At 40.8% G+C, this 24,747-nt stretch overlaps 1 protein-coding gene across 1 annotated transcript in view; it reads right to left on the bottom strand.

Annotated features, from left to right (window-relative positions):
• Positions 1-24,747, bottom strand: part of GIPC2 (GIPC PDZ domain containing family member 2) — a gene marked incomplete at its 3' end in the record, with an annotated part of 90,676 nt that overhangs the window by 4,749 nt on the left and 61,180 nt on the right. Inside the window, exons 4-5 of the mRNA XM_079724997.1 lie at positions 22,875-22,981; positions 16,955-17,036 (exon numbers count right to left, since the gene is read on the bottom strand). Coding sequence (XP_079581123.1) covers positions 16,955-17,036; positions 22,875-22,981 — 189 coding nt within the window. The remainder of the gene's footprint in view (positions 1-16,954; positions 17,037-22,874; positions 22,982-24,747) is intronic.

The following is a 24,747-nucleotide window of genomic DNA, read 5'->3' as shown; positions in this document are numbered from 1 at the left end:
TTTTGATGTAATTTTAAACAATGTTTATAACTTTGTAATAACTTGATAAAATCTTTTTAATATTTACTGAAAAGCAGTACATAAATTTTATATTACAATCACACTATGTTTTTTACAAAAATCTCTACATAGGATGGGTAAAGGGAGAGGTGTATGTTAAAGCAATTATAATCAAATATTAACGGTAGAATCTAGGTGACAGGTATGAAGTACTAAAAAGTCTTTCAACCGTACTGTATGTTTGAAAAACACCATAATAAAATATTAGGGAGAGAAACTTCTACACAGACAATGAAAGAAAAAAAATTTTTTAAGAAGATGTTGGGGGTAGGAGTTTATTAATTTATTTATTTATTTTTGCTGTGTTCGGTCTTCGTTTCTGTGCGAGGGCTTTCTCTAGTTGTGGCAAGCGGGGGCCACTCTTCATCGCAGTGCGTGGGCCTCTCACTATCGTGGCCTCTCGTGTTGGGGAGCACAGGCTCCAGACGCGCAGGCTCATTAGTTGTGGCTCACGGGCCTAGTTGCTCCGCGGCATGTGGGATCCTCCCAGACCAGGGGTTGAACCCATGTTCCCTGCATTAGCAGGCAGATTCTCAACCACTGCGCCACCAGGGAAGCCCGAAAGAAAAAAAAATTTTTTTTTTTTTTCTGGTACGCGGGCCTCTCACTGTTGTGGCCTCTCCCATTGCGGAGCACAGGCTCCGGACGCGCAGGCTCAGCGGCCATGGCTCACGGGCCCAGCCGCTCCGCGGCTCATGGGATCCTCCCGGACCGGGGCATGAACCCGCGTCCCCTGCATTGGCAGGCGGACTCTCAACCACCGCACCACCAGGGAAGCCCCTGAAAGAAAATTTTAAATACAGTAGATACATTCAAATTGGAGAGAAAGTTTTTGTTTTGGTTTTTTTAGCTAGGGCCTGTTCAATGCAGTAAAACTATGGCTGACTTACAAACTCTGTGCCCTTGTGGGTACCAGCTATATTTTGGAAATTATTTCCTAAGCCACTGAGAAACACTCTAATGTCTATAAGTAATGCTTTTCTTTCAACAGCCATAGTATCATAGTCAAGAAAGGAGGAGGGCTTCCCTGGTGGCGCCGTGGTTGAGAATCTGCCCCCCAATGCAGGGGACATGGGTTCAAGCCCTGGTTTGGGAAGATCCCACATGCCGTGGAGCAACTAGGCCCGTGAGCCACAATTACTGCCTGCGCGTCTGGAGCCTGTGCTCTGCAACAAGAGAGGCCACAATAGTGAGAGGCCCGCACACCGCGATGAAGAGTGGCCACCAATTGCCACAACTAGAGAAAGCCCTCACACAGGAACGAAGACCCAACACAGCCATACATACATACATACATACATACATACATACATACATACATACATAAATAAATAAATCTATCTTTAAAAAAAAAACAAAGGAGGAAAGCAGCCCTCAAAGCGCATTTCCACACAGTGAGATAAGAAACCAAGTGTTCAGGAAATGGGACTCTACTGATGTTCTGTGTCCCTCCTCTCCCTAGGTGGTCTTGCCTTGGAGGTCTTAGCCACAACCCCCGCTTAACCATGGCTTGCTGCAGAGAAGTCCCAAACCTTCACTTCCATCCCTGACTTCTCTCACGAGTTCCAAATACCCCTTTCTGAATAAGGAGTGCACAAGTCTCCTAGCTTGTATTCTGTTAGCATCTCAACCAGCATGTCCAGAAACCAAACATCATGTCCCCTTCCAAAAAACCCACTACTCCTCTTCCCGTTGCCACCACTGTCATTAGTAGTGCAATCATTGTCCCTGTTACTTTTTCTCTTCTTGCCAGTGTACCAAACACTGCCTCCCCTTGATTCTACCCCTGCAACCTCTCCAGCCTTCATTTCACTCGCATTGCCACCATGCTATTTCCTTAATCTCCAGGTCTAGTCAGCGAACCATCTCCCATAGGTACATTAGATTTCTCTTCCTAAAGCACAGCTCTGATCCTATTAGGTAATAAGAAAAAAGGACCAGGAAGCTCCTTTCCACCTCTGAGACTGTCTGTGTCACTCGCATATATGAAAATATTCCTTTGATCTCCAACGCATATCTTAAAAATTTAAACCCTGTCTGGCATTCTGATCTGAAGTACCCCTGGTTCCCACATGGCTTACTCCTGCACTAACGCTGTACCCTTAGAAATCTGACAACTCAAAAAGCCGTCTTTCCTCCTTCCTACCTTTGCCCAGGATAGCCTGCTCCTAATCACCAGCTCCACCATCAAAATCCTTTCTCTCCTTCAAGGCTCCTTCCTCCATGAAATCCTGTGTCCCCAACTAGAAGTGACATCTGCGTTCCCTAAAGCCTTCTACCAGTGTTCTTCATACTTGAGTATGCAAATATATTGTCTGAGATCTCAGCAAAGTGCAGATTCTGGTTCAGTAGCTCTGCAGCAAAGCCTGAGATTCTGCATTTCCAACAACCCCCAGGTAATGCCAGTCCCCAGACCACACTTTGAGGCATAAGGCCTTATGGTGCACATTTAACATTGTTCTGTGTTGTCATTATTTTCATCTACATATTGCCTCTATCAGAGAACAAACTCCCAACAGATCTTGAATAGCTTATTCGGTCTTTTGTGCCCAGGGAAAACTAGTTCAGTGTCTTATGTACAGTAAATGCTGGTAGCTGGGTAGGTCCAGAAAGAGTCCTTGTAATTACACTTAAATAATTTTTGTACCCGCACAGTTAGCATGCACTCAAGAAAGTGAAGCCCAGAACTCTGATCCTGTAGCCAGGATGTGAAAGAAGAGCAGCCAAAACTTTTGCAAAAGTAGGACTCAAGTTCAGAATTTTGCTTAGACTACAATTCTAAATATTTCTCATAGGGCCTACAGACAGCATTTATTGAGACAGTTACCTAAAGATCATACTGACATAGGGTGATATACAATCTCCTTGAGGAAGAAATATTATGCACACAAATAAAAGATATAAGAAAATCTACAGACCATTCAGAAGCAGAAATTAACAGTGCAGATGGCTGATGCTCTTAAATGATGCAGGAAATGATGACCAGGATCAGATGTTCACTAATGGACACTGAATCAAACAACCTCCCTCCCTCCCTCCCTCTATCACACACTCACACACACACACACACACACACACACACACACACACATTGGCTGAAAGAAACAACTTGGTGCATGTTTTTGGCACCTCAGGAAGCTCAGCAGTACTGGCTAGCGCCCTGAGCCCAGGAACAACATATCCTGGACCTGGCCGACTCTGACTCGCAATCTCTGGTTTGGGTTCCTTAGTCACAAAATGAGAAAAATGATGGCTTCAGATGCCCAGACAATAACCTTACAGTCCAAACTATATAATCTCACTCATGCTGGCACAGCAGAGAAGAAAACCTCCCATACACTAAACACAGCCCCAGAACTTCTCAGACCTCCTATATGTTTCTACCTCTACTACACCACTACCATTATTACTGGCAATAATTGTTAGTAATCATTGCTAAGAATGATAATAGCTATACCTATTATTTATGATGTGATAGAAACTTTATACATATTTAATTTAATGCCTTGCCAACCCAGTAAGGTTGTTTTTTATCATACCCTTTTACAAAGATACAGAAATTATAATTCAAAGTTAACTAATTTGCCCAAGGGCTAAAGCTTCAAAAATGATATTAGGACTCCATACTCCCTGTGAATTCACTATTTTTTGTGCCTCTTAACAGACATTAGGTCGATAAACATTTACCAAGGATTTCCTCTGGGAGAGGCACTGTGGTAGGAGCTGGGATTAAAAACTGAGTAAGTTATCTCCCTTCAAGGAAACACTGGTCTTGTAGAAGCAACAAAAGTACCAATTAGGCAGCTTCATAGTTATGCTGGAAATACTGTATGTAATACAGTGCTCCAGAGATCTTTACAAAACCCATAATTTGCTTATGTATGTTAAAAGAAATTAAGAATGGAGCATGCTCTGAACATGTTATGAATTGCTAACTCATAAAGTATAAACATAAATTTTAAATATTTTTTACAGGAGAAATAAATGGTATTATTTTATCCGTTTTGGTAAAAGATTGAATCTCTGATTTAACAGAAAAGCAAAAGAGGGCTTCCCTGGTGGCACAGTGGTTAAGAATTCACCTATGAATGAAGGGGACATGGGTTCAAGCCCTGGTCCGGGAAGATCCCACATGCCACAGAGCAACTAACTAAGCCCGTGCGCCACAACTTCTGAGCCTGCACTCTAGAGCCCACGAGCCACAACTACTGAGCCCACGTGCCACAGCTACTGAAACTGGTGCGCTCAGAGCCCATGCTCCGCAACAAGAGAAGCCACGGCAATGAGAAGCCCGCGGACCGCAAGGAAGAGTAGCCCCGCAAGGAAGAGTAGCCCCTGTTCACCGCAACTAGAGAAAACCCGTGCGCAGCAACTAAGACCCAACGCAGCCAAAAATAAGTAAATAAATTTATGAAAAAAAAGAGAAAAGCAAAAGAAACTTTAGCAAAATGAAATACTTTTTAAAGTTTTATTACATTAACATAGTGACAACTACTAAAATGCTTTTAATATGTTAACTATAATAGATCTGCAATATGCCACAATAATATTTAGCACCTGAATACAACCTGGCAAAAAAAATATTCCACTAAAATGTAGAATTGTTACACCACATATAACAGCTAAGTGCTGACATCTAGTGGCCATACTAAGAATATCTTTATATTATTACCACTACTAAACAACTTTCACATCATTATTAATGACAAACTTATATTGGTGATACAGGTCAATCTGTATTTTCCACTAAGTTTTTAAATACTTAAACATAACTTTTAGCTATAAGGTACTACTGAAGGTGAAAAATCTTGGTATCAAAGTCCCAGAATTAAATCTCAGTCCTTGTTAGCTGACTGGACAAGTTACCAAACATCTCTGAATCCGTTTGTTCTCAAATCTATAAAATGGCACATAGCAGGGTTTAGATAAAGGTTAATGACCACCACTGTTAATTTAACTATTAAATCTGTAACTGTAACTCTTTCTATGTAAAGTCTTAACACCTACTTTCCCTAAGACTTTTCATAAATGTCGACCCATTTCAAGCAACTCACACATTAGTCAAACATCAAAAAACACAGGCAGGGATTCACTGGTGGCGCAGTGGTTGAGAGTCCGCCTGCCGATGCAGGGGACACGGGTTCGTGCCCCAGTCCAGGAAGCTCCCACATGCCGCGGAACGGCTGGGCCCGTGAGCCATGGCCGCTGAGCCTGTACGTCTGGAGCCTGTGCTCCGCAATGGAAGAGGCCACAAGGGTGAGATGCCCGCGAACCAAAAAAAAAAAAAAAAAAAAAAAAATACAGGCAATACAGAATGTTTAAGAAAAATCTATTTCCAAAATTTCATTGGCTTTATCTGAGAAGGATGACTTTCCATAGTGTTCATTGTTTTGAATTCAGTGAAAAAAGAAATCACCCTAGGAAAAAATGTAATAACCTCTAAATAACATTATCATATATGTTTAAAAGACCTATAAAACATTTTACAGGAAAACATTACTGAGAAACTATCATTCAAATTTCCTTTCCACATATTTCTGGATCTCTTTTTTTTTTTAAGGATTTTCATTTTTACTTTTATAATGACAAACGTCATTAGCAATAACATTAATTTTTTAACATCTTTATTGGAGTATAATTGTTTACAAGGTTATGTTAGTTTCTGCTGTATAACAAAGTGAATCAGCTATATGTATACAAATATCCCCGTATCCCCTCCCTCTTGTGTCTCCCTCCCACTCTCCCTATCCCACCCCTCTAGGTGGTCACAGAGCACCGAGCTGATCTCCCTGTGCTATGTAGCTGCTTCCCACTACCTATCAATTTTACATTTGGTAGTGTATATGTAAATGCTACTATCTCTCTTTGTCCCAGCTTACCCTTCCCCCGCCCCGTGCCCTCAGGTCCATTCTCTACGTCTGCGTCTTTATTACTGTCTTGCCCCTAGGTTCTTCAGAAACTTTTTCTTTTTTTTTTAGATTCCATATATATGCGTTAGCATATGGTATTTTCTCTTTCTGGCTTAACTTCACTCTGTATGACAGACTCTAGGTCCATCCACCTCACCACAAATAACTCAATTTCATTTCTTTTTATGGCTGAGTAATATTCCATTGTATATATGTGCCACATCTTCTTTATCCATTCATCTGTTGATGAACACTTAGGTTGCTTCCATGTACCACCTATTCTAAATAGTGCTGCAATGAACACTGTGGTACATGACTCTTTTTGAATTATGATTTTCTCAGGGGATATGCCCAGTAGTGGGATTGCTGGGTCATATGGTAGTTCTATTTTTAGTTTTTTAAGGAATCTCCATACTGTTCTCCATAGTGACTGTATCAATTTACATTCTCAACAACAGTGCAAGAGGGTTCCCTTTTCTCCACACCCTCTCCAGCAGTTATTGTTTGTAGATTTTTTCATGATGGCCATTCTGACTGGTGTGAAGTGATACCTCATTGTACTTTTTTTTTTTTTTTTTTTTTTTGCAGTACGCGGGCCTCTCATTGTTCTAGCCTCGCCCGTTGCGGAGCACAGGCTCCGGACGCACAGGCCCAGCGGCCATGGCTCACGGGCCCAGCCGCTCCGGGGCATGTGAGATCTTCCCGGACCGGGGCACAAACCCGTGTCCCCTGTATCGGCAGGCGGACTCTCAACCACTGCACCACCAGGGAAGCCCCTTATTGTACTTTTGATTTGCATTTCTCTAATGATTAGTGATGTTGATCATCCTTTCATGTGTTTGTTGGCAATCTGTATATCTTCTTTGGAGAAATGTCTGTTTACGTCTTCTGCCCATTTTCAGATTGGTTTGTTTGTTTTTTTGATATTGAGCCACATGAGCTGCTTGTATATTTTGGAGATTAATCCTTTGTCAGTTGCTTCATTGGCAAGTATTTTCTCCCATTCTGAGGGTTGTTTTTTCATCTTGCTTATGGTTTCCTTTGCTGTGCAAAAGCCTTTAAGTTTCATTAGGTCCCATTTGTTTATTTGTTTTTATTTCCATTTCTCTAGGAGGTGGGTCAAAAAGGATCTTGCTGTGACTTGTGTCACAGAGCATTCTGCCTACGTTTTCCTCTAAGAGTTTTATAGTGTTTGGCCTTACATTTAGATCTTTAACCCATTTTGAGTTTATTTTTGTGTATGATGTTATGGAGGGTCCTAATCTCATTCTTTTACATGTACCTGTCCAGTTTTCCCAGCACCACTTAAGAGCCTGTCTTTTCCAAATTGTATATTCTTGCCTCCTTTATCAAAAATAAGGTGACCATATGTGTGTGGGTTTATCTCTGGGCTTTCTATCCTCTTCCATTGATCTATATTTCTGTTTCTGTGCAAGTACCATACTGTCTTGATTACTGTAGCTTTGTAGTATAGTCTGAAGTCAGGGAGCCTGATTCCTCCAGCTCTGTTTTTCTTTCTCAAGATTGCTTTGGCTATTTGGGGTCTTTTGTGCTTCCATACAAATTGTGAAATTTTTTGTTCTAGTTCTGTGAAAAATGCCACTGGTAGTTTGAAAGGGATTGCATTGAGTCCATAGACTGCTTTGGGCAGTACAGTCATTTTCACAATGTTGATTCTTCCAATCCAAGAACATGGTATATCTCTCCATCTATTTTTATCATCTTTAATTTCTTTCATCAGTGTCTTGTAGTTTTCTGCATACAGGTCTTTTGTCTCCTTAGGTAGGTTTATTGCTAGGTATTTTATTCTTTTTGTTGCAATGGTAAATGGGAGTGTTTTCTTAATTTCTCTTTCAGATTTTTCATCATTAATGTATAGGGATGCATGACATTTCTGTGCATTAATTGTGTATCCTGCTACTTTACCAAATTCACTGATTACCTCTAGTAGTTTTCTGGTAGCATCTTTGGGATTCTCTACGTATAGTATCATGTCATCTTCAAACATTGACAGCTTTAATTCTTTTCCGATTTGGATTCCTTTTATTTCGTTTTAGCTGTGGCTAAAACTTCCAAAACTATGTTGAATAAGAGTGGTGAGAGTGGGCAACCTTGTCTTGATCCTGATTTTAGAGGAAATGGTTTCAGGTTTTCACCACTGAGAATAATGTTGGCTGTGGGTTTCTCACATATGGTCTTTATTATGTTGAGTTAAGTTCCCTCTATGCCTACTTTCTGGAGGGTTTTTATCATAAATGGCTGTTGAATTTTGTTGAAAGCTTTTTCTGCATCTATTGAGATGATCATAGGGTTTTTATCCTTTAGTTTTTTAATATGGTATATCACATTGATTGATTTGGGTATATTGAAGATCCTTGCATTCCTGGGATAAACCCCACTTGAACATGGTGTATGATCCTTTTAATGTGCTGTTGGATTCTGTTTGCTATTTTGTTGAGGATTTCTGCATCTATGTTCATCAGTGATATTGGCCTTTAGTTTTCTTTCTTTGTGACATTTTTGTCTGGTTTTGGTATCAGGGTGATGGTGGCCTCATAGAATGAGTTTGGGAGTGTTCCTCCCTCTGCTATATTTTGGAAGACTTTGAGAAAGACAGGTGTTAGCTCTTCTCTAAATATTTGAAAGAATTCGCCTGTGAAGCCATCTGGTCCTGGCCTTTTGTATGTTGGAAGATTTTTAATCACAGCTTCAATTTCAGTGCTTGTGACTGGTCTGTTTATGTTTTCTATTTCTTCTTGGTTCAGTCTCAGAAGGTTGTGCTTTTCTAAGAATTTGTTCATTTCTTCCAGGTTGTCCATTTTATTGGCATAGAGTTGCTTGTAGTAATCCCTCATGATTCTCTGTATTTCAGCAGTGTCAGTTGTTACTTCTCCTTTTTCATTTCTAATTCTGTTGATTTGAGTCTTCTGCCTTTTTTTCTTGATGAGTCTGGCTAATGTTTTATCAATTTTGTTTATCTTCTCAAAGAACCAGCTTTTAGTTTTATTGATCTTTGCTATTGTTTCCTTCATTTATTTCTGATCTGATCTTTATGAGTTCTTTCCTTCTGCTAACTTTGGGGTATTTTTGTTCTTCTTTCTCTAATTGCTTTAGGTGTAAGGTTAGGTTGTTTATTTGAGATATTTCTTGAGGTAGGATTGTATTGCTATAAACTTCCCTTTTAGAACTGCTTTTGTTACATCCCATAGGTTTTGGGTCATTGTGTTTTCATTGTAAATTTTTCAGGTTTTTTTTATTTCCTCTTTGATATCTTCAGTGACTTTTTGGTTATTTAGTAGCGTATTGTTAGCCTCCATGTGTTTGTATTTTTTACAGTTTTTTCCTGTAACTGATATCTAGTCTCATAGCGTTGTGTTTGGAAAAGATACTTGATACGATTTCAATTTTCTTAAATTTATCAAGGCTTGATTTGTGACCCAAGATATGATCTATCCTGCAGAATGTTCCATGAGTCCTTGAGAAGAAAGTGTATTCTGTTGTTTTTGGATGGAATGTCCTACAAACATCAATTAAGTCCATCTTCTTTAATGTGTCATTTAAAGCTTGTGTTTCCTTATTTATTTTCCTTTTGTATGATCTGTCCATTGGTGAAAGTGGGGTGTTAAAGTACCCTACTATGATTGTGTTACTGTCAATTTCCCCTTTTATGGCTGTTAGCATTCGTCTTATGTATTCAGGTGCTCCTATGTTGGGTGCGTAAATATTTACAACTGTTATATCTTCTTCTTGGATTGATCCATTGATCATTATGTAGTGTCCTTCTTTGTCTCTTGTAAGTCTTTGTTTTAAAGTCTATTTTGTCTGATATGATCATTGCTACTCCAGCTTTCTTTGGATTTCCATTTGCATGGAATATCTTTTTCACTTTCAGTCTGTATGTGTCCCTGGGTCTGAAGTGGATCTCTTACAGACAGCATATATACGGGTCTTGTTTTTGTATCCATTCAGCCAGTCTATGTCTTTTGGCTAGAGCATTTAATCAATTCACATTTAAGGTAATTATCAATATGTATGTTCCTATTATCCTTTTGTTCATTTTTTGGGTTTGTTTTGTAGGTCTTTTCCTTTTCTTGTGTTTCCTGCCTAGAGAAGTCCCTTTAGCCTTTGTTGTACAGCTGGTTTCTTGGTGCCGAATTCTCTTAGCTTTTGCTTGTCTGTAAAGGTTTTAATTTCTCCGTTGAATCTGAATGAGATCCTTGCTGGGTAGAGTAATCTTGGGTGTAGGTTTTTCCCTTTCATCACTTTAAATATGTCTTGCTACTTCCTTCTGGCTTGCAGAGTTTCTGCTGAAAGATCAACTGTTAACCTTATGGGGACTCCCTTGTATGTTATTTGCTGCTTTTCCCTTGCTGCTTTTAATATTTTCCTTGGTATTTAATTTTTGATAGTCTGATTAATATGTGTCTTGGCATGTTTCTCCTTGGATTTATCCTGTATGGGACTCTCTGCACTTCCTGGACTTGACTGACTATTTCCTTTCCCATGTTAGGGAAGTTTTCAACTATAATCTCTACAAATATTTTCTCAGACCCTTTCTTTTCCTCTTCTTCTTCTGGGACCCCTATAATTCGAATGTTGTTGCATTTAATGCTTTGGTTTTGGCCCCACCTCTGCGTGTAGGTCATCCTCAGGCTTCTGTTTCCACCCAGACAGGAAGGGGTTGAAGAAGCGGCTGATTAGGGGTCTCTGGTTCACTCAGGCTCGGGGGAGGGAGGGGTACGGAGTGCAGGGCGAGTCTGTGGCAGCAGAGGCCACCATGATGTTGCAACAGCCTGAGGCGCACTGTGTGATCTCCCAGGGAAGTTGTCCCTGGATCACGGGACACTGGCAGTGGCAGGCTGCACAGGCTCCCGAGGCGGTGTGTATTGTGACCTGTGTTTGCACACAGGCTTCTTGGTGGCTGCAGCAGCAGCCTTAGCGTTTCATGCTCGTCTCTGGGGTCCACGCTGATAGCCGTAGCTCACGCCCGTCTCTAGAGCTCGTTTAGGCAGTGCTCTGCCTTCTGTGGGCAGACAGGGAAGGAATCCCCTTCTCCTCACACACCCTGAAACAATGGTCTCTTGCCTCTTAGGCAGGTCCAGACTTTTTCCCAGAGTCCCTTCCCGCTAGCTATGGCACACTAGCCCCCTTAAGGCTGTGTTCACACAGCCAACCCCAGTCCTCTCCCTGGGATCTAACCTCCAGAGCCCGAGCCTCAGCTCCCAGGCTCCACCCGCCCCAGTGTGTAAGCAGACAAGCCTCTCAGGCTGGTGAGTGTTGGTCAGCACTGATCCTCTGTGCAGGAATCTCTCCGCTTTGCCCTCCTCACCCCTGTTGCTGTGCTCTCCTCCGTGGCTCCAAATCTCCCCCCACCCCGCCCACCGCCCCGCCCCCATCTCCACCAGTGAAGGGTCTTCCTAGTGTGTGGAAACTTTTCCTCCTTCACAGCTCCCTCCCAGAGTTGCAGGTCCCATCCCTATTCTTTTGCCTCTGTTTTTTCCTTTTCTTTTGCCCTACCTAGGTACGTGGGGAGTTTCTTGCCTTTTGGAAAGTCTGAAGTCTTCTGCCGGCATTCAGTAAGTGTTCTGTAGGAGTTGTTCCACATGTAGATGTATTTTTGACGTATTTTGGGGGAGGAAGGTGATCTCCAAGTGTTACTCCTCTGTCATCTTGAAGGTCCCCCCCACTTGGATCTCTTTAGAAATTAGAAATCCTAAAATTCTGAAGTTGCTGGGACGGTCTCCAAACTCCTAAGTTGGTATCATCAGAAAATAGTGTAGTTCCATATACAATTTACACAATGGCCTTAAATATTCATGAAGAAACTTATATGACACAACTTTCCTTTAAGTTAGGTCAACCCCATCTAGAGTCTTACAGGACTTAAAATCTTCCAGAAACCAGTTTCCCCCATGGGTAACATTCCAAGGCAAGCCACGTTGGCTGGCATTCGGTTGGTTGTGAAATAGCTCACAACTTTACAACCAAATGAAAGACTATCCCCTTCAGGATTACTTCTACATAAACCCATTTGAATTGTTTTCCATTTTCAAATGGTAAATACATCCCAATCCTTTTTTGAGGATAGTGTTTTGGGTTTTAGTCATTTTACTGCCATATTACTTTTTAAGTTTTCTGAAAAAACATATTAACTCGAAAATAACGTGATATCAATGTAATTTGCATTAAGACAACATTTCTGAAAGCTAAGAAATGCTTGGAATACAAACAAGTAAATATATTCATTTGTCTGTTGAATCAGTGTCATATTTGTGAGTCATATTTCATGCTAATCCGATCTGAATAATGAGAGAAATTCCTAATTCAACAACGGTTCACATTCTCAAAATAATTACTTTCCTTAAACTTTACCTCCCTAGGTGACTAATCACATTGCTAATCATGTATAATAATAATGATTTTTATGCCATTGGAGGAATTTGATTAATTAACTTTATAAAGGGATTACTAGTTAATTTACAAGGAATTTGTGAGGAATGTTTAGTGCTCTGAATTTGTCAGAGTGAAAGAAAATTGATCTTTAAAGAACTTTTTTGGGCTTCCCTGGTGTCGCAGTGGTTAAGAATCTGCCTGCCAATGCAGGGCATACAGGTTCGAGACCTGGTCCAGGAAGACCCCACATGCTGCGAAGCAACTAAGCCCATATGCCACAACTACTGAGCCTGCGCTCTAGAGCCCACGAGCCACAACTACTGAAGCCCACGTGCCACAACTACTGAAGCCTGCACACCTAGAGCCTGTGCCCCGCAACGAGAGAAGCCACCACAATGACAAGCCTGTGCACCACAACGAAGAGTAGCCACCTGCTCGCCACAGCTAGAAAAAGCCCACAAGCAGCACGAAGACCCAATGCAGCCAAAATATTAATTAAATAAATAAATCTATAAAAAAAGAACTTTCTTAATTCATTTATAATTACTTGTACCATTGCCCAACACTCTTCCCTGTATATTTGTATATTTTAATAACAAAAGATTTATTATTAAATATGATTTATTTAATTATGCCCAATTTATACTTAAGTAGCTATAAGACCTATGCCCAAAATTAAGTTCTAAAGTTGAGCACTGCTTTAAGTTCTCACCTTTGAAAAGTATGATTCTCCTAAAGCTCAAGATCCAGCAACTGATACCCTAGTTCCTGAATCTTATAATATTTATACAGTATACAATTTTAAAACTTCTCAATTGAATAGAGATATTTCATATTACTCTCCTAACAAATACTACCTGAGTTTAAGAGCATCACCATCTCTAAATCCCTTTTACTCTCATTTGCAAGTTCATTTGCATAACTGTCACAGGCCCACATCATTTATGCAAATCTCTTTATTTTTCCAAATACAAACAGATTGGGAGAAACATTTTAAAACACTTGCTTTCTATAGGATCATCTCAGCTTTAACTTCGTGTTGTGTGTAGCAAGGATCTATTATATGCAAATTTTATATTTCTCTTAAAGGAGCTAGAAAACAGTATCACTTTTTTCAATTACAGACATCATCTGCACAGCCAACATAAAAATTTTATTTTTGGGCTTCCCTGGTGGCGCAGTGGTTGAGAACCTGCCTGCCAATGCAGGGGACACGGGTTCGAGTCCTGGTCTGGGAGGATCCCACGTGCCGCGGAGCAACTGGGCCCGTGAGCCACAACTAATAAGCCTGCGCGTCTGGAGCCTGTGCTCCACAACAACAGAGGCCACAACAGTGAGAGGCCCACGCACCGTGATGAAGAGTGGCCCCCGCTCACCGCAACTAGAGAAAGCCCTAGCACAGAAACGTAGACCCAACACAGCCAATAAATAAATAAATAAATTTATTTAAAAAAAAAAAAAAAAATTTATTTTTAAAGTTCAGATAGGCTAGGAAAAAATAAGAATAAACTCTGTAAGGAAAAAGGAAAATGAGTAGAAGTAGAAAAGGAAGAATGAGTTTTAAATACTTCTAGCTAATGTAAAGTAAAATACTTTCCCTGGTAGCAAGTAAACAAAATAGTCCCAGTCTTTGACTTTAAAAAATTTACTAAGTACCTGATACAAATTCACCCATGCCCACACACACAGATGCATGCAGGCACACACCCCACCACTAGCATGCTCATTCACTCTTTCCCCACCCAGCATCCACCTGCCCTTCTTAAGGGAACATTTATCATCTTGCTTCTACACTGGAGGGACCAGGCCCTTCACAATCTCAGCCCTTGTATTTCAGAGTCACTCTCTGTTGCATAGGTAGAGCATTTGACCCAGACCTAACCACCTCCCTGGCTTCTGTGACTAGTTCACTTGAGACAATCAGAGATGATCCTGAGCATTTTGTTTGAATGACTTGGAAAAGGCCCTCCCTCTCTCCCACTGTGCTTGCCACCAAGAAGATGTAGAGGGTGGAGCCATGGCTGTCATTTGGGCTCTATGAGGGAGGGCCTGAAGCTACCAGGGGATAACATGGGGATCTGAAATGAAGCCAGAATTGAGAGAAGAGAAACCACATCCTGATGACAGCGTGAGAACTCCAGTTCTAACCATTTCTGAAGCCAAGATCTACCTCTGGAATTTTCAGCTAGAAGAACCAGAACATTTCCCTGGCTTAACATTTCCTTCAGCCAGTTGGAATTAGATTTGTTGAGTTTTGTTTTGTTTCATTTGTTATTTGCAATTGATAGAGTCTTAACTGAGAGATCAAGATACTGACATCCTAATGATGACATAAGAAATACACAGAGGGCTTCCCTGGTGGCACAGCGGTTAAGAATCCGCCTGCTAATGCAGGGGACGTGTTCGAGCACTGGTCCGGGAAGATCCCACATGCTGTGGAGCAACTAAGCCCATGCTCCACAACTACTGAGCCTGTGCTCTAGAGCCCATGAGCCACAACTACTGAAGCCCACACGCCTAAAGCCCATGCTCCGCAACAAGAGAAGCCACCGCAATGAGACACCTGCACACTGCAACGAAGAGTAGCCCTGCTCACTGCAACTAGAGAAAGCCCGCATGCAGCAACGAAGACCCATCGCAGCCAAAAATAAAATAAATAAAATTTTTAAAAAATAAAATAAAGAAATACACAGAAATTCAACTGCTCAAATGCCCTTGTTCGTCACATGCCAAATGTGTCTGCTTTCTTCATATTTGATTCATTGTTCACAAGGTTTCAGTAATCTTATTAAATGGGGCACAACTTTAATATTGTAATAAATACACAATTTGTCCATTAAATCTGATGTATTAAATACTTTTCATATGTATCATTTACAAAATTTTTTCATATATATCTTAATATATGTATATATTATGAAATCATCACCACAGTAAGTCAACATCTATCATCAATATATTTTTAAATCCATAAAACTGCTTATGTAGGAAATATTATTTATAGGTTAAAAACTGAAGTTTAAAACTAGCCTAGGGCTTCCCTGGTGGCGCAGTGGTTGAGAGTACGCCTGCCGATGCAGGGGACACGGGTTCGTGCCCCGGTCCGGGAAGATCCCACATGCCGCGGAGCGGCTAGGCCCGTGAGCCATGGCCGCTGAGCCTGCGCGTCCGGAGCCTGTGCTCCGCAACGGGAGAGGCCACAGCAGTGAGGCCCACGTACCGCAAAAAAAAAAAAAAAAAACCGGTAAAACAGCCTATACAACTCAATACCAAAAAAACAAACAACCCAATCAAAAAATGGGCAGAAAACCTAAATAGGCATTTCTCCAAAGAAGACATACAGATGGTCAACAGGCACATGAAGAGATGCTCAACATGACTAATTATTAGAGAAATGCAAATCAAAATTACAATGAGTTATCACCTCACATCGGTCATAATGGCCATGATTAAAAAGTCTACAAATAATAGGGGACTTCCCTGGCAGTCCAGTGGTTAAGACTCTGTGCCCCCAATGCAAGGGGCATGGTTTCAATCCCTGGTCAGGGAACTAAGATTCCACATGCTGCACAGCACAGCCAAAAAACAAGTCTACAAATAATAAGTGCTGGAGAGGGTGTGGAGAAAAAGGAACCCTCCTACATTGTTGGTGGGAATGTAAATTGGTGCAGCCACTTGGAAAACAGTATGGAGGTTCCTTAAAAAACTAAATATAGAGCTATCATATGATCCTGCAATCCCATTACTGGGCATATACTGGAAAAGATGAAAACTCTAATTCAAAAAGATACATGCACACCAATGTTTATAGCAGCACTATTTACAATAGCCAAGACATGGAAGCAATGTAAGTGTCCATTGGCAGATGAATGGATAAAGAAGATGTGATAGATATAGATATATTACTACTCAGCCATAAAAAAAGAATGAATATTGCCATTTGCAACAACATGGGTGGAAGTAAGATAAAGAAAAATATGATATCACTTATATGTAGAATCTAAAAAATAATACAAATGAACTAATTTACAAAACAGAAACAGACTCACAGACATAAAAAACAAACTTACAGTTACCAAAGGGAAAACGGGAGGGAGGGATAAATTAGGAGTTTGGGATTAATAGATACACACTACTATACATAAAATAGATAAACAACAAGGATCTACTATATAGCACAGGGAACTATATTCAATATCTTTTAATAAACTATAATGGAAAAGAATCTGAAAAAAAATATATATATATATATAACTGAATCACTTTGCTGTACACCTGAAACTAACACAGTATTGTAAATCAACTATACTTCAATTTTTTTAAATAGATAAAATGAACATTTTCCTGTAAAAAAAAAAAAAACCCTGAAGTTTAGGAAAGTTGACTTGGCTTTGAGGCCTCACAACTAATAAGGGGTAAAGGCCAGGTGTTCTTTTCATTTTTATTTATCTTTATTTTCATTATGCTTTTCATCACTACACAGATACTGTTTATCTTGAAAAATATGTGACAATAAATGCAAGCAAGACACAAATAAGCATTAAGTTCCATCAAATTAAGACATAAGACTTTTTTGAATAGTGTAATCTTACCTAAATCGATATCTCGAATTCCCATGTACAATTCAAGAAGATCATCAACCTTTCCAATCGCCTTTGCTTTGGTTTCAGAGGGCTTTATCAAAGAAAAGATAAATAAAATCATATTTTTATGTATAATCTCTTGAATGTCGAGGCATACATAGGGGGAAACCTGATGTGGAGCCAGTTCTTGGTTGTGTACTTCAGCTAACTTGAATGGAAATATATCTAGAATGTGCACTGCAACTCAATACAAATCAATATAGTAAATATTTTTGGTGTTTGTGCTAAGTATTATAGATTCAAGAAGAAAAGCCAGAACAGTCTCCAAGCAGCTAGCAGTCTAGAAGGGAGACAGATGTGAAAATTAATAGCTATTTAACAATAATAAGGACAATTTCTAAAGGATGTCAAAGGCAAAGAGGCATCACAGGAGAAGTAAATTTAAATCTCTAAGTCCAGGAAGACTTCAGAAAGGTGACTTAAGAAGTGTGTTTTCAAAATGAACTGGCGTCAGATAAGCAGAAGCAGGCACTGAAAGTAGAAGGCAATATATACACAAAGTCTATGTGAGGTTGCAGAGTCTTATAAAAGCGTACAGTGGGTTAAAGGACTGCAAGAAGTCCCATGTGATGGGAATCATAGCGCCAGACATGACTAGATCTTAAGGAGTCCTGTATGCCTTGAATAGGGCTTTGGTCTTTATCATGCAGGCCACATGCATTAACAGCTCACCCCAAGAGTAAAACACTCTGAACACATATCCCTAATATCTATTTTTTATTAATTTTATTGGACAGAAGTCCCCCCTTATCTGTGGTCTTGCTTTCCTCAGTTTCAGTTACCTCAGTCAATTGAGGTCCAAAAACATTATATGGAAAATTCCAGAAATAAACAGTTCACAAGTTTTACATTGTGTGCCATTCTGAGTAGTATGATAAAATCTCACACCACCTGCTCCATCCCAGAATCCCCAACCACAGACATCACCTGCTCCTGAGATCCAACCTTCATCATCATCACGGCTAGATGATCCAGGATCTCCCAAGCAGATGATCCTCCTTTTGACTTAGAGTCAGAAGGTCAGTGGTAGCCTAACACTATGTCACAATGCCTACATCATTTACCTCACTCCATCCCATCACACTGGCATTTTATCATCTCACATCATCACAAGAAGGGCGAGTACAGTAAAATAAGACATTTGGAGAGATCACGTTCACACAACTTTTATTATAGTGTATTTTATAATAGTTCTATTTTACTATTAGTTATTATCATCTTTTACTGTGCCCAATTTATAAGTTAAACTTTATCATAGGTATGTATGTATAGGAAAAAACATAGTATATATAAGGTTCAGTACTATCCACAGTTTCAGACATCCACTGGGGGTTTTGGAACGTGTCCACTGTGGATAAGAGGGGACTACTGTATGCAATTTTTATCAATTACACACATGTGTTACCACATTAATGTATTGAGTATGTTATAAAAATAGAAATTTTATAAGGAGATGATAAAATAATATTTTTAAATAATTGTTGTTTTATGTATTAATGGTACCAAAATATTTTTGTTCTTCCTAAAAGTTTCTTTGAAAAACATGATTGGATATATTTTATTATTCTTTTAAAATCTTGGTTTAATATTTGGTGAAGTCTGGTTCTGTTTAGTTTATTTCAATACTTGGTTTTAAATGGCTTCATAGCTGAAATAAAATTGCCCAAATATGTTAAATACTCAACTACGGGTACAAATGTTGAATTCAAGATTACACTGCAAAAATTTCATAACACTTTAAATACTGTCATAAATATAGGTTGCTTTGTATTCTCAAAACTTATTGAAAATATGCATTTTAGGGAATTCCCTGGCGGTCCAGCAGTTAAGACTTTGCCTTCCAGTGCAGAGGGTGAGGGTTCAATCCCTGGTCGATGAGCTCAGACCCCACATGCCTCGCAGCCAAAAAACCAAAACGTAAAACAGAAGCAATATTGTAACAAATTCAATAAAGACTTTAAAAATGGTCCACATCAAAAAAAAAATCTTCAGGGGTGGAATAGGGAGGGTGGGAGGGAGACGCAAGAGGGAGGAGATATGGGGATATATGTATAGCTGCTTTACTTTGTTATAAAGCAGAAAGTAACCCACCATTGTAAAGCAATTATACTCTAATAATGATGTTTAAAAAAATCTTTAAAAAAATATGCATTTTATTGCAAATAAAATTTTTTTTCCTTGAGGATATTATTACAACTTTCTTGTACTTTTATTTATATTAACTAAGCCTTTAAAACAATGAGACAAGAGATATGATATATCACTCTTGCCTTCTTTACAATGTATTTTGAATGGTCTGTGTGAAGTGACAGGCTATGCAAAGTAACTTAAGTGTTTACCTTTGCATCTAACCAGTCATATTGTAAGTAATTGTAACAAGTATCAGTACTTCTCATTAAAAACTGGCCACCAAGATCTTACTATTCTAAATAGCTCTTGATCTCATCACTCCCTCTTCCATTCACATTCTGATTGCCTGTGTTCAGTACTGACTTTTTTTTAACTGAGATATAATTGACAAATAACATTATCTTAGTTTCAGGTATACAACATGAAGATTTGATACGTGTATATACTGTAAAATCATCACCACAATAAGTCTAGTTAACATCCATAACCACACATAGTTATTTTTTTCCTTGTGATGAGAACTTTTAAGATCTAGTCTCTTAGCAACTTTCAAATATATAATACAGTATTATAAACTATAGTCACCATGCTGTGCAGTCTATCCTCAGGACTTGTTTATAAGTGGAAGTTTGTACCTTGACCCTCTTCACCCATTTCACCCACCCACCCCCAACCTGCTGCCTTTGGCAACAACCAATCTGCTCCATTTCTGTATGAGGTGGGTTTTTTGTTTTTTTGTTTTTTGGTGGGGGGGTGAGAGGAGTATATAGCTGAGGTCATCCAATATTTGTCTTTCTCTGACTTATTTCACTTAGCTTAATACCCTCAAGGTCCATCTATGTTGTTACAAACGGCAGGATTTTCTTCTTTTTTATGGCTGAATAATACTCCCCTCATCTTTTCTTATTTGCAGAAGTCTCCTAATTGGTCTCCCTGCCTGAAATCTTCATGCTCGGGGCTTCCCTGGTGGCACAGTGGTTAAGAATCCACCTGCCAATGCAGGGGACACGGGTTCAAGCCCTGGTCCGGGAAGATCTCACATGTTGCAGAGCAACTAAGCCCTTGCGCCACAAGTACTGAGCCTGAGCCCTAGAGCCCGCGAGACACAACTACTGAGCCCACATGCCACAACTACTGAAGCCCGTGCACCTAGAGCCTGTGCTCCACAGCAAGAGAAGCCACCGCAGTGAGAAGCCTGTGCACCACAATGAAAAGTAGCCCCTGCTCGCCGCAACCAGAGAAAGCCCGTGCACAGCAATGAAGACCCAATGAAGCCAAAAATAAAATAAAAATTAAAAAAAAAAAAAAGAAAAATCTTCACACTCTCAAATCCACCCTGCTCAATATCCCATCCCCCAGAACCAAGGGGTTTTTCTAAAACACAAAACTGATTTGCTGTTCCCCTTGCAATTTTTAAATAGCCCCCCCTCCATTATCCACAGGCCCCTCACGCCCTGACCCAGGCCTCTACCTCCAGCCTCATCACCCCCCACCAGGTACTTGCAGCACACTCCAGTCCCGTGGACATTTCCATTTCATGCCTAGAACACTCTTCTCCCCATCTTTGACCAACTCAACCATTTCTGGAGGGAACTCTCCCTGATTTCCCTTTCCCAATCCCTGACTGCAGCTGATTAGCCAGACCCTCCTTTATGACATTAACCTTGCCCTTCTGATTTGTAATAGCTTCTTTTCCTGCCTCTCTCCTTTTAAAGGAAAAACAACGTCTTTATCCATCTTTGTATCACCAGCACCTGGACTGTACCTGTCTCAACAAACACATAGTGAATAAATTGTGAGGTATGCAGGTGGAGTATAGTTCAGTTTTCAGAAATTGTGCTAGATTATGAGGGGCTGATTTGTTTCAAATCTGTAAGTCCTTTGGTGTTTGAAATTAAATGGTAGGTCATTTGTATCAAATTTAATATTAGCACCAAACTAGTTTTTTTTTCCCTTTTATTATGAGCTATTTTAATTGCCCTATTTAATGAAGCAGGCTATGCAAATAGGAAGGGAGTTTTAGATGTTTGTCTTGGAATGAATCTTTCCCACCTCCTCAGGCAGATATGCAGTTATTCTTTTTCATTCCAGCGCCTTCTATATAGCAGCTGCTCATAAATAAACAGATATGTATTACCCATTTTAACTGTTAGGAGAGGGCGCTCCTCCTGAAGTGACATGGAGTTTTTCCTGCCGACCCCAATTCCTTTGCAAGCAGTTTGAAGGTCTGTCCTTTCCTCCTCCACTTTAAAGCACAGTTGGCATCCCCTAGCTCCTTCCCACTGTCCTCCCATCCTCCTACAGATTCCTTTCTTCCACTGAGGTTTGTTCATTTGTTCAATAAACATTTACTGGACTTCAGCAATATGCATGGCAGTGTGCTGGGCATTGGAAAAGTAAAGACTCAGAACAACCAGATGTCACTGCCCTGGGTTTTTTCACAAATCTTGTCATATCTCACTTTCAAAATGCTTTCAGCTCTCCCAGGCCTCTCCGTTGTCACTTGCCTCCAGATCAATCTTTTCATTCACCCAGGACCAAGGCACTCGACTCAGAGTCTTCCTCTGGATTCCCCAAAACAGACAACATCCTGGGTGACTCAAACATTCAAGAGGACAACCTTGGCCTCGTGGTTTCTTGAGGGTCTGCTCCGACAAACCACACCCATGACTGACCGTGACATCGTCCCCCAAAAGCTCTGGATCCTATGAAAACAGCCTCCTAACCATTCATCTGTCTCACTCTTTTGCTCTTCAAACAGCTGGGAGCCCTAGGACAGTATGCGCACACAGACATGCCTTCCCCCCGACCCAGTCCCCCGCGCCAAGGAGCTCCGGAGCCTCAGAGGTCTGCCTGACCTCCCCAAAGGAGGGCTTCATCACCGCTGTCTTCCTGCTGTGAGCGGACCTGCCACTTGTCACTTTGAATCCTTACCACTGCCACCCTCTTCTTCCACCCTCCTTCCCTCCATGTGTCTCTTCTCCTCTTGTTTTTCACTCAAATACTGACCTTTACATAGACACAGTCAATCAGCAAAACCCTTCCTCCAGTCAAGCATAAGTGAATCACTCACTAATTCATTAAATTCAAAGATCTGAGCTCCTCTGAAGTGTCAAGTACTGTTCTAGGTGCTGGGGATACAGCTGTGAACAGGACATGTGAGAACAAGACAAGGGACTGAAAGGAGACAAGGATATGAGTCCCACTGTGTTCAGCGCCTTAAAAAAAATGAAGGGCAAGGAAGATTGGGCAGGGGGCAGGGTGGTGGGAACTGCTATCATACCAGCTGCTCAGAGGTTAAACAGGGTGGGAGATGTGGGCAGAAACTCAAGGCGGCAAGGGAGTGAGCAGTGCCCGTAAATGGGCAGCGCATCCAGCTAGAGGTAACAGCTCATACAAAGGTCCTGAGGCGGGGATGTATCTGGAGTGCTTGCGGACAGAGAGGAGACTCAAGGAGCTGAAGGAGAGGGAGCCAGGAGGAGAGGGGTGGAAATGAGAGCAGAGGAGAGACACAGAGTCAGATCGCGTTGGACACTCTGAGGACTTTAGCTTTTACTCCGAGTGATGTGGGAAGCCACTGGAGGGTGTTGAACAGATTGTTCCATCTCATTTGAGTTTCTAGAGGATACCTCTAGCTGCTGAGTGAGCAGAGGGAAAGAGGGCCTTTATTTCCAGCTCTGACAAACACGAATGTCCATCCATTTCCAAGACATATAGGGATTAAATGAACATAACATACCACTTCTTCCACAGTGGCAGGACCTTTTGATCTCAGGCGAAGTGTCTCCCTTCCAGTACCAATCTTTCCTGTTGATGACTTTCCAGCTTTTGACCTGGGTTCCATGTCTATAAACATACAATGGATGGGGAAACGTACATATATTAAGAATTCCAACCAGTTGCTATAAAAGCTAATGAGTTTCCATCACAAATTTTTGGACAGTTATTGAAGAGATTTGATAAAAGCTATGCCTTCTGATAAAATTTCCCAGAACAAAATAAATTCACCTGTCATCCATTATTCTCATATGAGAGTCTCTATGAGGTCTGCCTACAACAAGAAAAGGGAATACATGAAATGTGCTGATCGGCAAGGCTGGAAGTTATAAGGAATAAAAAATAAAACAGTTGGTTTCATTGTAAGAGTAAAGAGGTATATGTGGCAGGAAAGCAGAGGTAGGTGTGTAGCTGGACTTCATTAAGGTCGTAAAGAAGGGAAGGAGTCATGTCTTGATAGAAGACAGAGATGGAGGCACTATTATTGGAGGACCTACCTTCTGCCTGATGCTTTCAATACAAAATCCCATTTAATTCTTGGGCCAACCTATGAGGCAAGTTAGAGCCGTCTTTTACAGAAAAGGAAACTGAACTCAGTAAGGATCAGAGCTGGTATTCAAATCCAGGCCTTGTGACCCCAAAGTCTCAACAACACTTCACCACCACACCTCTTGGAAGCACAAGGGATAAATTCAGAGGTAATGGACCTCAAGAGGCTTGGAACAGGTTCCAAGGAAGGAGTTCCTCTCGCAAGGCAGACGAGAACAGAGAGCAAGAGTCCACAAGAAGCCGCTCCCGTTCCCTATGTTGGTTTTCTACATGTGTGTTTTGGTTTGGTTTTGATTTTCCAGCATACCAAGAGTCACCCCCAGTCCCAGACAGTAACATAAATGAGTGGAAGGGTAGGGTGGGAACCGAGGATAACTCCCAGGACATACCCTATCCAGGCCACTCCAGTAACTGACTGCTCTGTGAGAAGGTAGGCCCTGCACAGCCAGATCTTCTATTGGTTTTCAAAGAAGATGAACACTCAGTTTTGTGCCAACCTCCTGATTTTTAACTTTTGGCAACTAAATCAAACTTTTAAAAACGACATAATGTGCTCCGCAACAAGAGAAGCCACCACAATGAGAAGACTGCGTGCCGCAACGAAGTGTAGCCCCTGCTCGCCGCAACTAGGGAAAGCCTGAGCACAGCGAGGATGACCAAACACAGCCAAAAATAAATTAATAATAAAATAAAAATAAAAACAACGTCATGGCAAAAATAAAAAATTTGTGGATCAGATTCTAATCATAGGCCACCAATTTATAACTTCTGCAGGTAGCCCAAGTCCTCTTGACTGAGGACTCTGGCAGCAGTTTGGGGCAAGGATGGAGGCGGGGGTGAGGAGATGCAGCACCAAGCCTGGGAGATAACTGAGCTCCAATGCAGAGTCACAGGGCAGGCCGCAGTGTACAAGCAGGTGGTGAGGTCCATACAAAGCTCTCAAAACATGGACGTCAAGTGGCCTGCGCAAACACATCCTTCCTTAGAATCTAGGATAATTCCCATCTTCAGCAAGTCCTGTTTCACTGTTGGGGATCTATTCCAAGGTGACTAAGGATTTTACATGTTAATTTTAACCTGCATTTGAGGACAGAGCCATCAAAACATAAAACACATAAGTCTTCCTCTGAGAGTGAAATTATTCAAAATAATCACGCAATCTAAACTAATCATGCTTAGTTCCCCTAAGCCAAAACCTCTAAATGGTGGCTGACAGTGCTCATGCTGACCACATTGACCAGAGAGATGCTCAGGAGACCAGAGCTGTGTCAGCAAGTCTGCAGCAT

Source organism: Hyperoodon ampullatus, assembly GCF_949752795.1.
Source record: "Hyperoodon ampullatus genome assembly, chromosome: 2".
In the NCBI taxonomy this organism is placed as follows: Eukaryota; Metazoa; Chordata; class Mammalia; order Artiodactyla; family Ziphiidae; genus Hyperoodon; species Hyperoodon ampullatus.
Note: the sequence above shows the minus strand (reverse complement) of the source record. Positions and strands in the feature narration are given on the sequence as shown.